The sequence below is a fragment of the Chionomys nivalis genome, chromosome 4 (genome assembly GCF_950005125.1).
Source record: "Chionomys nivalis chromosome 4, mChiNiv1.1, whole genome shotgun sequence".
Classification (NCBI taxonomy): domain Eukaryota; kingdom Metazoa; phylum Chordata; class Mammalia; order Rodentia; family Cricetidae; genus Chionomys; species Chionomys nivalis.
In genome coordinates, this window is record NC_080089.1 from 22,205,098 (window position 1) to 22,218,179 (window position 13,082).

The 13,082-nt window shown below is 38.3% G+C and overlaps 1 protein-coding gene across 3 annotated transcripts in view; it reads left to right on the forward strand.

Moving 5' to 3' along the window:
• Positions 1-13,082, forward strand: part of Bbs9 (Bardet-Biedl syndrome 9) — a 426,177-nt gene that overhangs the window by 189,515 nt on the left and 223,580 nt on the right. For 2 of the 3 annotated variants that reach the window (XM_057766969.1, XM_057766970.1), the window contains exons 11-15: positions 598-674; positions 4,040-4,093; positions 9,158-9,260; positions 10,467-10,571; positions 12,935-12,949. In XM_057766969.1, the coding sequence (XP_057622952.1) occupies positions 598-674; positions 4,040-4,093; positions 9,158-9,260; positions 10,467-10,571; positions 12,935-12,949 (354 nt within the window). The remainder of the gene's footprint in view (positions 1-597; positions 675-4,039; positions 4,094-9,157; positions 9,261-10,466; positions 10,572-12,934; positions 12,950-13,082) is intronic. The other variant, XM_057766971.1, reaches the window with a different exon arrangement.

A 13,082-nucleotide genomic window follows, 5' to 3' on the forward strand; every position in this document is an offset into this window, starting at 1 on the left:
ATGAAGTCTTATGAATACCTTTTACACAGATAAGTTCATGTTAGATGTACATCTTGTTGTTTAAAATATTAAGAGGTATATCTGAGTTATTTCATGCCAGTTTACATGGGTTAATGAAATTCTTACTGCTCTGGACCTTTGGATAATATAGACATTCATATTATATTTAATCATCTTGTAAAGATACATAGACATACATAAGTCGTTTTAGGTGTTATCGATTATTAATACCAGAGCCCCTCCTTGGGTGCGCATGTGCACGGTGAGTTCTTGGGTGTGCAGTTGCTGTCAGAGGACCTTTACACTTTGCATCCTGATAGTCGCGGCCTACTTTCCTTCCAGCGGGCTGTACCAGTTCAGCTTTTGCCAGCAGGGAGAGACTGCAATTCCCAGTCCTGGGTGCTTATCAGCTCAGTGCTTAGGTCGTACTGGAGGAAAACAATTTTTGTTCAAAGTGTTATTGGGGGAAGAATTACCATAAACTTTTTATACTCTAATTCATTATATCTTCAACTCATGAGTGTTTGCAATTTGGTTTTTGTTATAAACTGTATACAGCAATTTTACTTTATGATTAGATATATTTTTTAATTACAGGTGTTTGGCCCATGACTGAAAGAGAAGATGATTTGAAAGTCTCTGCAGTGGTCTCTTCCAGCCTTGATTCTGTGTCTGTAGGTATACTTTTACATTCTGAATTGTGCTCAAATTGCTTTAAATTCTGGGCTCCTTGGTAGGAACTTATGAAATGATAACACATTTCAGAGTTTGTTACTTTCTAGATCAGTGGTTCTCCACCTTCTAATAAATACTGCTACTCTTTAGGACAGTTCTTCATGTAGTGGTCACCCCCAACCATAAAATTAGATCTTTGCTTCTTCATAACTGTAATTTTGCTACTATTATGAATTGTAATATAAATATCTGATATTCAGGCTATCTGATATGTGACCCTGTGAAAGGGTCATGTGACCCCCACAGATTGACAACAACTCATTGTTCTAGGTGAGAACCATTCTTGTTTTCTTAGTGCCAGAAATAAGTGTTTTAGAAGTATTTGTTTACAAAAGGAGTGAGAGGTGAGGGGCAGAAAGTTTCTTAAACCTTTTCAGTACTGTATTACTGAACATGCCTCCTTGATCTTTTAGAAAGTCAATGAGGTGGGGCTGGAGAGATGGCTCAGTTGTTAAGAACACTAACTGCTTTTTCAGAAGCCCCATGTTGGTTCTCACCACCCAGCAGGCAGCTCATTACTATATTTAACTCCATTTCCAGGGGATCTCGTATCCTCATCTGGCCTCTGTGGATCAGGCACACAAGCATTGTATACAAACAGGCAGAAAAAAAACAAACCAAAAACACAAAAAACCCAAAAAACAAAAAAACAAACCCATACATATAAAGTAAGAATTAGTAACACTTGGGGAAAAAAAAGGTTAATGAGGTAATGCTTTGGAGCAGTCCATATCCAGGTTTGATGATTTATAGTCTTTTATAGGTCACTGGAGTAATGACGCAAGAGTGTAGCACACACAGATAGCAATGAGGGTGAGCGTGTAGCGCACACAGATAGCAATGAGGGTGAGCGTGTAGCACACACAGATAGCAATGAGGGTGAGCGTGTAGCACACACAGATAGCAATGAGGGTGAGCGTGTAGCACACACAGACAGCAATGAGGGTGAGCGTGTAGCACACACAGATAGCAATGAGGGTGAGCGTGTAGCACACACAGATAGCAATGAGGGTGAGCGTGTAGCACACACAGATATCTGGTCCAGAAACTGTTTTGCCCTCTGCTGGAATGGGCTTTGTTGAATTGTTACCAGTGCCATTATCATGACTTACCCTTTGTTTTTCCAACATCACTTCCACCATCTCCTCCCATACCCCACCACTCATCTCGCTCACGGCCACACCCTTCGGACTTGCTGTGCATTGGGTGCTGTCTGTCTGTTGCTCTGAGACTGATTAAAATGGAGAAACAGGAAGGCCGAAAGGGACTATTCCTTCATATCCTTGTTTACTCTTCCACAGAGCACTTCTCTGTGTATAATTATGTCACATTGCTTGAGGTCTGTATGGAATCCATTAAGTTTATATGTATCTCTGTCCAAACTTGATCAGTTTAGTGCCTGAACTTGGACACTTTCTGCATTTAGCTTTGATATCATCATGTAATTTTGCCTTGGAAATGTGTTTGCTATTTAAGTATCATAGCATAACATAACAAGTGGTTGTCAGAGCCTTCAAAGATAAACTTTTGTATGACCAGCCAACTCAAATTATGGTAAAAATCATGTTAATGTTGCTATGGTGTAGTACATTAGGTGCAGTTAAAAGCGGCAGGAACACAGTATGAAAGAAACATTGGCCCAGCTCCCTCTCACAGCAGAGCCCCTGTATGAAACGCTTGCCCTCCCGCGGACACCATTTTTCACCCTACCTGAAGGGTGTAGTGAGAGGAACTTAGTTAGCTGATGGATATTTACACATTTTCTTACTATGAAAATGTCTCCTTTCTCCTATGTTGGCACCTCATAGAATTGTTTCTAGGTTCTCTCTCTGGAACATAGACTATTTGGAATGAGCAGTTCTCTTTCTGTCTTTAGGAACAGTTTGGTCTACATGTTGTAATGTATGTTCCGTGATTGATAACTTCGGTTGCTGTTTCTTCTTAATTGATGTTGCTTTCCTTCTTCATTTCCTCTGTCTTGCTGAACTTCCTGCTTCATTTCCTCTGTCTTGCTGAACTTCCTGCTTCATTTCCTCTGTCTTGCTGTACTTCCTGCTTCATTTCCTTTGTCTTAATATATATATATATTAGGCAAGGCAAGGTTCCTATGTGTAGCCTTGGCTGGCATTTTTTTTTTCTTAAGAACTTTTAGACTATCATACTTACTTTACTGGAAAACATTAGCCTGACAGTTTATTTATGTGGCTGAGGAGCCATGGTGTCTTCTTTCAGTCACTTCTCTGGCTATTCCTTATATTCCCCAGATACTACTGTCCTTGAAATGTCTAGCTGTTTAGACAAGGGTTGAAAAGGAAACAGAAGATGCTTCCTTCCAGATCTGTGGGCAAATGTGAAGTTATTTCCTGCCTGTGGGTAACATAGTGCTAGAGCAGAAAGCTTGGGTTCATATTTATTTGAATCACTATTTTACAAGTGCAAATCTCTGAAATCAAGTAAATTTTTCTATTGGAATAGGTCTTTTGTAGTGGAGACGATCTCCACTAGCTCGTCTTCCTCAGGGAACAGCTTTATGGGGGTCTAACGTGATGTCCTGTGGAGCTGTGGGTAGAATATGAATTTCTCAGCTCTTAATTCTTCAGATGCCCATGGCATCATAATGATCTCTATTTAGAAGTAGTTATTGGTTTTATATAAAAGTTCAAATAAAATGCACAATAGATTTTATTTATTTATTGTTCACAGTCATTATAATCTTAGTTACATATATTATGTACAAAATATTAACCTGAATAAAGTGGCTTTTCACATAATATTGTAGCATAATGTTTCTATGGGAATTACTAGGAGAGATTTGTCCATAAAAAGAACTAGTTAGTAGCATTGATACTTTCAACATTCAAGTGAACAAGGTTGCCTAACCCTTCTTTCCTTTTTTTTTTTTAATATTTATTTACTTATTATGTATACAGTAGTCTGTCTGCAGACCAGAAGAGGGCACCAGACCTCATTACAGATGGTTGTGAGCCACCATGTGGTTGCCGGGAATTGAACTCAGGACCTTTGGAAGAGCAGGCAATGAATGCTCTTAACCACTGAACCATCTCTCCAAACACCCCCCCCCCCCGTTTTCCTTTTTGATGAGTGGGGTTTAATACCATTCATGCTTTCCTACATGTGAACATTTCCAAAATGTCCTCAGGATTCTTAGACTGTCGTTAGAATGACTGACCCTTCAGCTAGTTTCCTCGTGACGGTGGGGAATATCTGTTTCACCCAATATATTCACTTGGTTTTACTACTGTTGAAGTCAGTTGGAAAACTTTTCTCAATTCTGTGTTTGCAGCAAGCCACTAATGTTGAAGTTGGAGCCGACTCTGTTCCTTCCATCACAGTGAAGGTATGGTACCAGCATTAGACTTCAGAGTGCAGGCAACAGTGTGTATTTCATTGCTCTTGCCACTGCTGTTTTCCTGTGTTTATTGACATGGAAAATAAATGCTTAAAATCCATCCATTTTCTTCAATTTTGATAGCGAATAGAAAACCTTTGTTGTTCCCTTCAAATATAAAAGCTATAATTACATTTATAGAAATAAATCATATATATAAATGAAAAGGTGTTAGACTTTTCTCATCCCTTCCTTAAGAGCATAGCACGATATGGGCTCCTTTTTCTGGAAATAAGTTTTCTTTATGAGACATAAAAGTCTCATGAAGGTTGTCACTTACAAAGTTTTCTTTATAAGACTTTCAAGTTGTCTTATTGTCATCCAGTTATAAGCCAGTCAGTTGACTGTAGCGTCATGTATGGATTGTGAAGGGATATTGGAGATGTACATGTATATTAACAATCATTCTTTTATTATGATTACATGTGTGTTTAAAAGAATTCTCAGGCATTTATCTGCTATGACATTAGCTTTAAATGGATGCATTTATGGCAAGAAAATGTGAAATGAAGAGACTATAGAGTAATGACAAATTGATAATCTGGAAAAGTAGGACATGAATGATGTAGTTTTGGCTAAGAGGTTCGATATTGTCACTGTAGAGTTTAGAGCGAGAACTCAAATGTGGCGTGTTCTTAAGGCACTTAAAGTGTGGTAATCGGTCAGCACGTTATTAAGCTGGAAATATTTATCACTGTCCAGACCTTAGAAGCCAGGAAAAGTTGTGGATCTTGGCGATTCATTTAGTCAAAACTTGGACCAAGTTTCTGTTTACTCAGATTATAGCTTGCTGTCCTTGGAGAAGCTTAACAAGGTAGGAGGCTTTAGCAATTGTGTTCGCTTACACTGGCCCAGCGGGTGGCCCAAGTGTGGAGATCTTTGGTGAGGCTGAAGCAAGCCCCATCTTAGAACTCTTTCCTAAGCTAAGTTTTTTTGGATTGTTGCCATTGGAAACAAGGGTGGTCTTTCCCCAGCCTCCCTTCCCCTCCCCAATCACAGACCCTTCTGGAAAGGCATTAATGGCAAGAAATCAAACACTTAAGAAAGAAGTAATTGCAGAGGTGCAGGAGTGACCTATACGTCTGTGGACGGGGCTGTTTTAGTTCTGTGTGATGGCTTTGTTCAGACACAGCCGTGCCACACTCAAGGATCTCACTGCATTGCCCAGGGCAGATAACGCTGTCCATGTCTTCGTCCTCATCGTCTTGCGGGAGTCGTCCCTGTTGGACACACCTTTCCCTCCCACACGCTTTCTAGGCTTCCATCTGCACCAGCCACCTTGAGGTGATGACGCGACTTCTGGAAAGTTTCTTCCCTTAACCATGCCTTGATCACACCTCTTCTTTAGTGCCATGGTAAAAGTAGAAGAGAGACCATGGCATCCCAGGTCACATGACATGTGCCAGACTTACACAGCAGACAGTATGATTTCCTGATCCTGTCTGATAGTCTCTATACAAATTTCTGCTGTAAATCTCTCCTTATGGCCTTTTCTAACAGCAGCAGCCAAGATATATACCCAGTAAAGTTTCCATCATAATAAATCCAGTTAATTGAGAAAATTTTTCCATCCGTTCCAAATGAATGAAGATGTGGCTACCTTGAGTATGTGTGCATGATGCGTGACCATCTGTTCCAGGCAACAGGCAGAGTGCTTGTTCATACCTGGCCTGGCAGGCGTATTTATATACCTAGGGTAAACATTTGGTATTATATTTCCCAAGGATTATATATTATTTCTTTAGAATCAGAAAATGGCATGGAAAGTTCTTGTATTAACATTTTATATTTTCTCCTTAATATTCTACAATTATTTTCCTTTAAAAATATGAGGTTTATGATTTAGCCAAGTCTTTAATTCACTTTTTGGCTCACAAACAACTATTCTTTGTTACTGTAGTTATTTTTGTCATATCTCTTTGATTTGTGCTTTGAAAGTGCCTCGACCATTGTTGGATTCAATAAATCTGATGTGGGAGCTATCACGGTTGTTCATCTGACCCAGATGCACACCCTCTTGTAACAATGTGAGATTGTGTGATTGCTGTCTAAGCTGCCATCATTCTGCCAGCAGAGTCAGGCTGTCTGCTCCTTCCCCAACAGTTTGTTATTACTACAGGGAGTTGTCGCTCTCGTGCTCACACGATGCTCCTGAGGGCTGGTTTCAGCCCTGGTGCCCACTGCCTTGGCAGGGTTGCGTATTGTTTACTTTCTCTGCGGTGCAGTTCTAAAGTGTAAAATGGGAACCTTTTATTTATAAAGTTATTCATGATTTAATTACTGTTGCATAACGACCCAGGCCCTGGGTTTTGGCAGAGAGCAGTTTAGTTCCACTTCTCTCCCTTTTAATTAGTGACTTCAGGAAGAAGTGCTCAGCTCTCAGCACTGTGGTTTTTCTGTCTTGTAGGATGCGGTATGTTGGTCCTCATTTCCCATAGCTGTGAAGATTATGTGAGATAAGACACACAAATCACTCACAAGCATGCTTTATGAATACAGAAAGCCACTGTGGCTATTACATTTAATTATGTATGCAGAGAACATTGTGTTATTGTTAATAGAAGAATACTTAATTATATCCTGTTAGTTCACTAGTCCAGTTGGCCATCTCAAAGACGCTGTCAGCTGGCCATCTCAAAGACATCATGTGTGCCACTCACACAGCTTCTTTTTGCCACAATCACCTTGAGGGTGTTGTCCAAATGGCTAGGCATTGCCGAGGAAGCTTTGTTTCTGGTATGCCGGGTACCTGGAGCAGGGTTTTTACAGTAAAAATCCAAGGATACATTGCTTATTTTCTCTGTTTATCATATGTATTTGCTTCAATAATTTTCTCTTAAAACCATTACTTTACATGTGAAAACATTTTTGTTTGGATTATTTTTAGGTTGTTTAGAGAACATCACTTAAAATTGATCATAACATTTGCTGACTTTAACTGTGGGCACATTATGTTTGTAGGTCAATTATACATTTTTGTAGATTTTATATTAATATATTTGTGTAATTGAGGGACAAGTGATGCATGTCTTTTACTTAAGAGACCAATCAAAACAGATTTCTTCATAATGAAGACGCCATTGCACCGTGTCTCTTAACAATGGCGTGTGTCTACCTCACGTGGTAGGTGGAATCTAGTAACTAGATTGAACTTTTCTGTAGCAAAGGAAACACAAGGAAGAATCGTTTTCAACCCACCACTCATTCCAGGTTGTATATAAGGATCACCTGAGAAGGTATAGAAATTTCAACACTTGAGTCTGCCTCCAGATCTTGTGAGTGACCCTGCCTAGACTGGTGGTTGGCTGTCTATTAATAGTTAGACAAAGTCATCTAACATAGACAATTCCAAGAGACTGAAACCTTTAGGAAATCAAAACCAACAAGAGAAGATACCCAATGCAAAGCAGATATATCATTCTTTGATGTGCCCTCACTGACATGTGGTACTGTACCCCAGTGAAGATGCTCAGGTCTGATGTTGCTACAGACACCTCTTGAGGAGATAGACACCCTGACCTCCTGTGCCACACCGTCTTCTGGGAAAGTTCTTATCCCACAAACCTTAGCTTTTGGTTTTACAGGGGTAGGATTTCTTAGCATCACCAAGTAAGACAAGCAGTTTGGAATTTTAATCTTTCAAGAACAGAGTGGTTAACAGGCTTGTTCTTTGATAGTCTAGAACTGGTATGTCGTACTATTTTTGTGATTAGCCACAGAAGAAAATGCAGTGCTTTGATAATAAGTCCATGTAAGTGAGAAAATTTTCAGAGCAATTGCTCTTTGTAAAAATAAGTATACTAGATAAGATAAATAATCCATAACAGTACAAGTGTGTTTAAGGAAAGAACAAACACATTTATGCCATTATGCAGTTTCTCAATACAGATGAGAACAACCATTTTCTTTCTTCTATACTCTGAGACATCACTATATATAATTATATGGTTCCCAGTGTTTTGTAGCATCTTTACAGATTTGACTAACCTTACCCCCACCTAATTTCAGAACCTTTTATACCCCTTAAAAGAAATGGCAATAACCATCAATTGTCTCTTTTTATCTCTTATTTTGAGGCAAGTGTCAATCTATATAATTTTTTGCAGAGGTTTCTCGTTCTATTTATTTTATTGAAAATTTAAATAGAATTTTTTGGGTGTTTTGGAGGTAGGGTTTCTCTATGTAAATTTTTGATATAATGTTTTTATTAATTGATGGAGGATTTTATACCGTGTAGGTTGATCATATGCACCCCTCCCATCTCTGATCCATACCTACCCACCACACCTTCTGTTAACCTTTTTTTTTTATAGACCACTAAGTTCAGTTTGTTCTGCCCGAATACTCATCGATATGGGTCATCCAATGGAGCATGGTCAACTTCCACTCCTAAAGAAAACTGTATCTCCATGTCTCAGAAGCCATCACCTGTCCATCTCTCCTCAGCTAGGGGTGGAACCCTGTTCTGCTCCATGCTGGAGTGTTTACTGGCTTGATCTTATCCAGGTTGTCTGCAGGTAACCATACCTGCTGTGAGTTCATGGGCGCAGTGGTCTTGCCATGTTCAGAGACACTGTTTTGTTCCTGTCTTCCCAGCCTCTAGCTCTTAATGTATTTCTGCTCCCTTTTCTGAGGTGGTGCCTGAGCCTTACAGGGGAAGGGGAGCCATACATTTTATATAAATAGAATTATACTGTATGCAATTATTTGTGACTAGCTTTTTTCCTTACTTAATACATATTTTTCATAGTTTATGTGTCAGTTTTATTTCTTTTTCTGAATATTATTTTGTGGCATTGACCATGGTTTGGTTGCCCATTGAGATGGACATTTGGCTTATTTATACTCTTTAGCTATTATGGTTTTTTTTTTTTTCTGTGAACTGTTATACATGTTTTACCAGGTTTCCTAGTTATTGGTTAATTACTTTGAGTTGGTTGTAGTAGTTTTGTAGTAGTTTGCCAATTTTGATAGAGTGGACTTTTGTAATCTTAACAATCTGTGTGTCCTCAGATCACCCTGCAGAACCGAGTGGTGTTGCGGAAGGTGAAGTTGTCCCTCTACGTGCAGCCCCCGCTAGTGTCCACGTGTGATCAGTTCACCTTCGACTTCGCAGGTGGGCTCCTGTCTGTCCTGGTGTTTTCTGTGGCGCGAGCCCTTTCAGCAGTGGCTTAATTCGTGGCTGTATTTCTTTTCTAAATAGCAGCACTGAGATCTTCCTGGGAAGTGCGTGGTGGCGGTGTTCCACAGTTATTTCCCTCCACGTGCCATGTGTGGATATTTGATAAGTTATTTTTAGATTATGAATTTCTAAGTACATTTTTTTTACTAGCTGTATCTGTTACTGGATTTGAATACTATAATTTGGATGACTTTCTCTTTGTCTCTCTCTGAGTGTGTGTGCATGTGTGTGTGTGTGTTGCTGGGAACTGAAGCTTCATGCCTACAAGATAAGAACTCTGTCAACTGAGCTATGTCCTCAGCCCTGGAAGTCATTTCTTTACTGGTGTTTCCTTAGTGTCTCCTGTAGTGAATCAGTGGCATTTGAAGACAGACTGCTAGCTATGGATTTGGTCCATATTTGAATCCTAACTCCTACACTACTTGATGCATGATTTGGGCAAACTATTTCAGTACTTAGTGCCTATTGTTTAAACTGGTCAACAGAGGGTAATAACAGCTATATGAAAGGGTTTTTGAAGATTTAATTAGAAAATGAAATTATATGAAGAATCTAATAGTGTATAAAATAGTAAACATGTCATAAATGCGGATTATTAAGGATTCTTTGTATAGAATTCCACTTGAACTTCTTATAAGATGTCATTAGTTCAATTAGAATGATCTCTTAATTAACTTTTTAAAATTTTCTATTAATTTTTTTGAGACAGAGTTTCTCTGCGTAGCCCTGATGGTCCTAGAACTCACTGTTTAGATCAGGTTGGCATTAAACTCTGAGTGCTAAGATTCAAGGTGTATTCCACCATGCCTGTCTTCTTTTTCTATTTTAAAACAATATTTCCAATTTATCTTTATTATTTAAAAAATTTCCTAAGTTTTCTTTCACAAATTATTATTTTAATTTTTAATATTTATTTTTGGTTTGTGTTCACATGTGTATATGCTTGCCATGGTTTGCAGGCCAGAGGACAGCTTGCAAGAATGAGGTTTTATCCTACCACGTGTCTCTGTGACGACTGTATGAGTGGCTGTCTAAAGTGCTTATTGAAGTATCCAGCGTGTAGTAAGTGCTATAAAATATGTACTTATTGTTAATAATTGCCCCATCATGTAACATGTATGATTTTTATATTTCCTATAGTACCAGATATGACCAGCGTAGTAGCATTTTCTGTTTACCTGAAGAGAAGTTACTTACCATCTGAATTAGAAGGAAATGCTGTTGTTTCTTATTCCAAGCCAACAGGTAAAACATAAAGCAATTTACAAATTTATAACTCGAATTTAAGTTAAATGACTTAAGTGTTTAAGATAGAAAAGCAAACAACCAAAGAATGTTCTTTTCTATGGCTAGTTACCGTTTCGCTTACTTCCATGTACTGTGTTAATGTCAGGTGTGTTCATATGACTTCCGTGTGTACCGTCCTCTCCTTTCACTTCATAGCAAATATGATGTATTTTTATTACACTAAAAGTGTTCTCCAGATCATGCTTCGTGATCTAAACTAAAAAGCCGGTATGAATTAGTGAAAAAGCACAGGGTACTGTAGCCTTAAACCACTCCAGTTTTAGATAGCTTTTTAACTCTGGATACAACCCACCCTCCACGTCAGAGTATTGAGGAACAGATCTGTTATGTTTTCACCTGGAGTTCAAGTCACTTTTCATTTTTTTAGATTTAAAATTTTTATTTTTAAAATTAGCCTACAAGGTTTAGATATCTTTAGATTGTTCTTATGATTAGGCTCTCTGGAGTCTAGGAGTGATTATCCTGTCATAAGCTTGAACGTAGTTGACTTTGGTATGATTGTCTTTTCCTTTCTTGTGTGGCAGTTATTGTTTAGTAACAGTTTGATGTCAACTGATCGTTAGAAAATAAACTTTAGTAGGTAATGCTTTAAAAGATATTTCAGTGTAGTAGAGCTGGTAACCAGATATTGCAGCAATCTTATATTTGTGTTTTAAAAGCATTTCTGGACAGTTTAAGGCTTATTTTTCCAGTTATAGTCACATAGTTTAAAAACCCAAGGTCTTCATGTTTTTACACTTAGCTGCCTTGGCCTCGCTCATCACTGTATTCTCCGGTGAATCTTCATTTCATCCACGGGAAGTTGTTGATGCGCTGATATAATTCTATAGCTTAGGTGTATTTAAAGAACCAAGTTTTGTTTGCTTTTTTGAGTACTTTAACTTTAACAGTCTGGATGTTTGCTTTTACCCAGCAGTGAGCACTTTATCTGTTTCTCAAATTCTCAGCCCTTAGGGCTGAATGATCACTTGTTTGCTTATGCAGATGTGACTTCATGAGGAGGGAAAACCTGATAAAGAGTTGAAGGATGGCTGGTGTTTTGTGATTTCTGAAAAGGTTGTTGAGGTTTTAAATGTTGTTTTTACTTTGAGTTCTGAGACACAAAAATAAATATTTTGCTGCTAACTCTTGATCTTTTATTATTAACAACATCTGAGTAATCATTACAGTATTGCACAGTTGGTTATAGAGATTGTGGAACGAACCGCCAGGCCTGTTGTTTGTTGGGGTTTTTGTCCCGCCCAGTACCCCACAACAGTTTAGTCCCAGGGAAAAATCAAACATAGAACTCTATAAGTTATAAAGCTGATTGGCCCATTAGCTCTAGCCTCTCACTGACTAACTCTCACATCTTGATTAACCCATTTTTCTGATCTATGTTAGCCATGTGGCTCAGTACCTTTTTCAGTGGAGCAGATCACATCCTGCTGCTTCTGTGATCTGGGATGGCCCATTCCTGCCCAGAATTCTCCTGTTCTCATTACATCATTTCTATTTCCTGTCTGGTTTTCCCGCCTATATTTCCTGCCTGGCCAATCAGCGTTTATTTATGACATGATTGACAGAATACAGACAATTCTCCTGCACCAAGAGATGGCTGATCTCTTAGTTTACACAATTAATTAATTTCATTAATATTCAAGGAAAAGTACTGATACTGGTTGTATAAAAAAAAAAAAGAAAAAGGAACAGCTAATGCCTTGTGGACAGCACACTCAAAAGGACATTCAAATAGCGTGAAGTCAGCCAGAAGCCCTGTGGTTACAGTTACCATTTTGCTCACATTTCTTTATTATGGATAGAATTTAGAATATTATAAATGGGTAAAGCAGAGGTCTAGACATGATTTGGTTCATAAATTAACACTGAAAGTGTGTAAAATAAGAACAGAAAGACTGGCCTCAGAGGCTGAATGAGCATTACTCCAGAGCAGTATCTACAGCTATCATGAGAAGAAATAACTGGAAATATTAGCATTATGTCTTCGCATCTAACATAATATTCCTCATGTCACTTCAATACTGTTTTTTTTTTTTTAAAAAAACCATGTTTATACTGGAGTGATATTCTCATGGACTTTTGAGATCGGAGGTACAAACACATTGTTGAATTTCATTTATTTAGGGTTTGCTCTTCAAATAAGGGTTTTGTTTTCTCAGGGATGTATGTACTATTCTTGTGAGTTTAAATTATGTTTTCAACAGATGTGTTTCAGATTCGTGTTGTAGCTTTACCATGCACGGATAATTAGTTTTCATTCTCTCTCTCCCACTGTCTTTTGCATTGCTTCTGATGGATAGATCGAAATCCTGATGGTAAGTTAAAAGATAAACTGGAAAATGAATTTTCAGACTAAAATTTGTTGTTAAACTCAATGGTCATTACACCATGAATCAACCCTTTATGTTAGCTTATGCTGCAACAGACTTCTTTAGGGTGACGTAATGT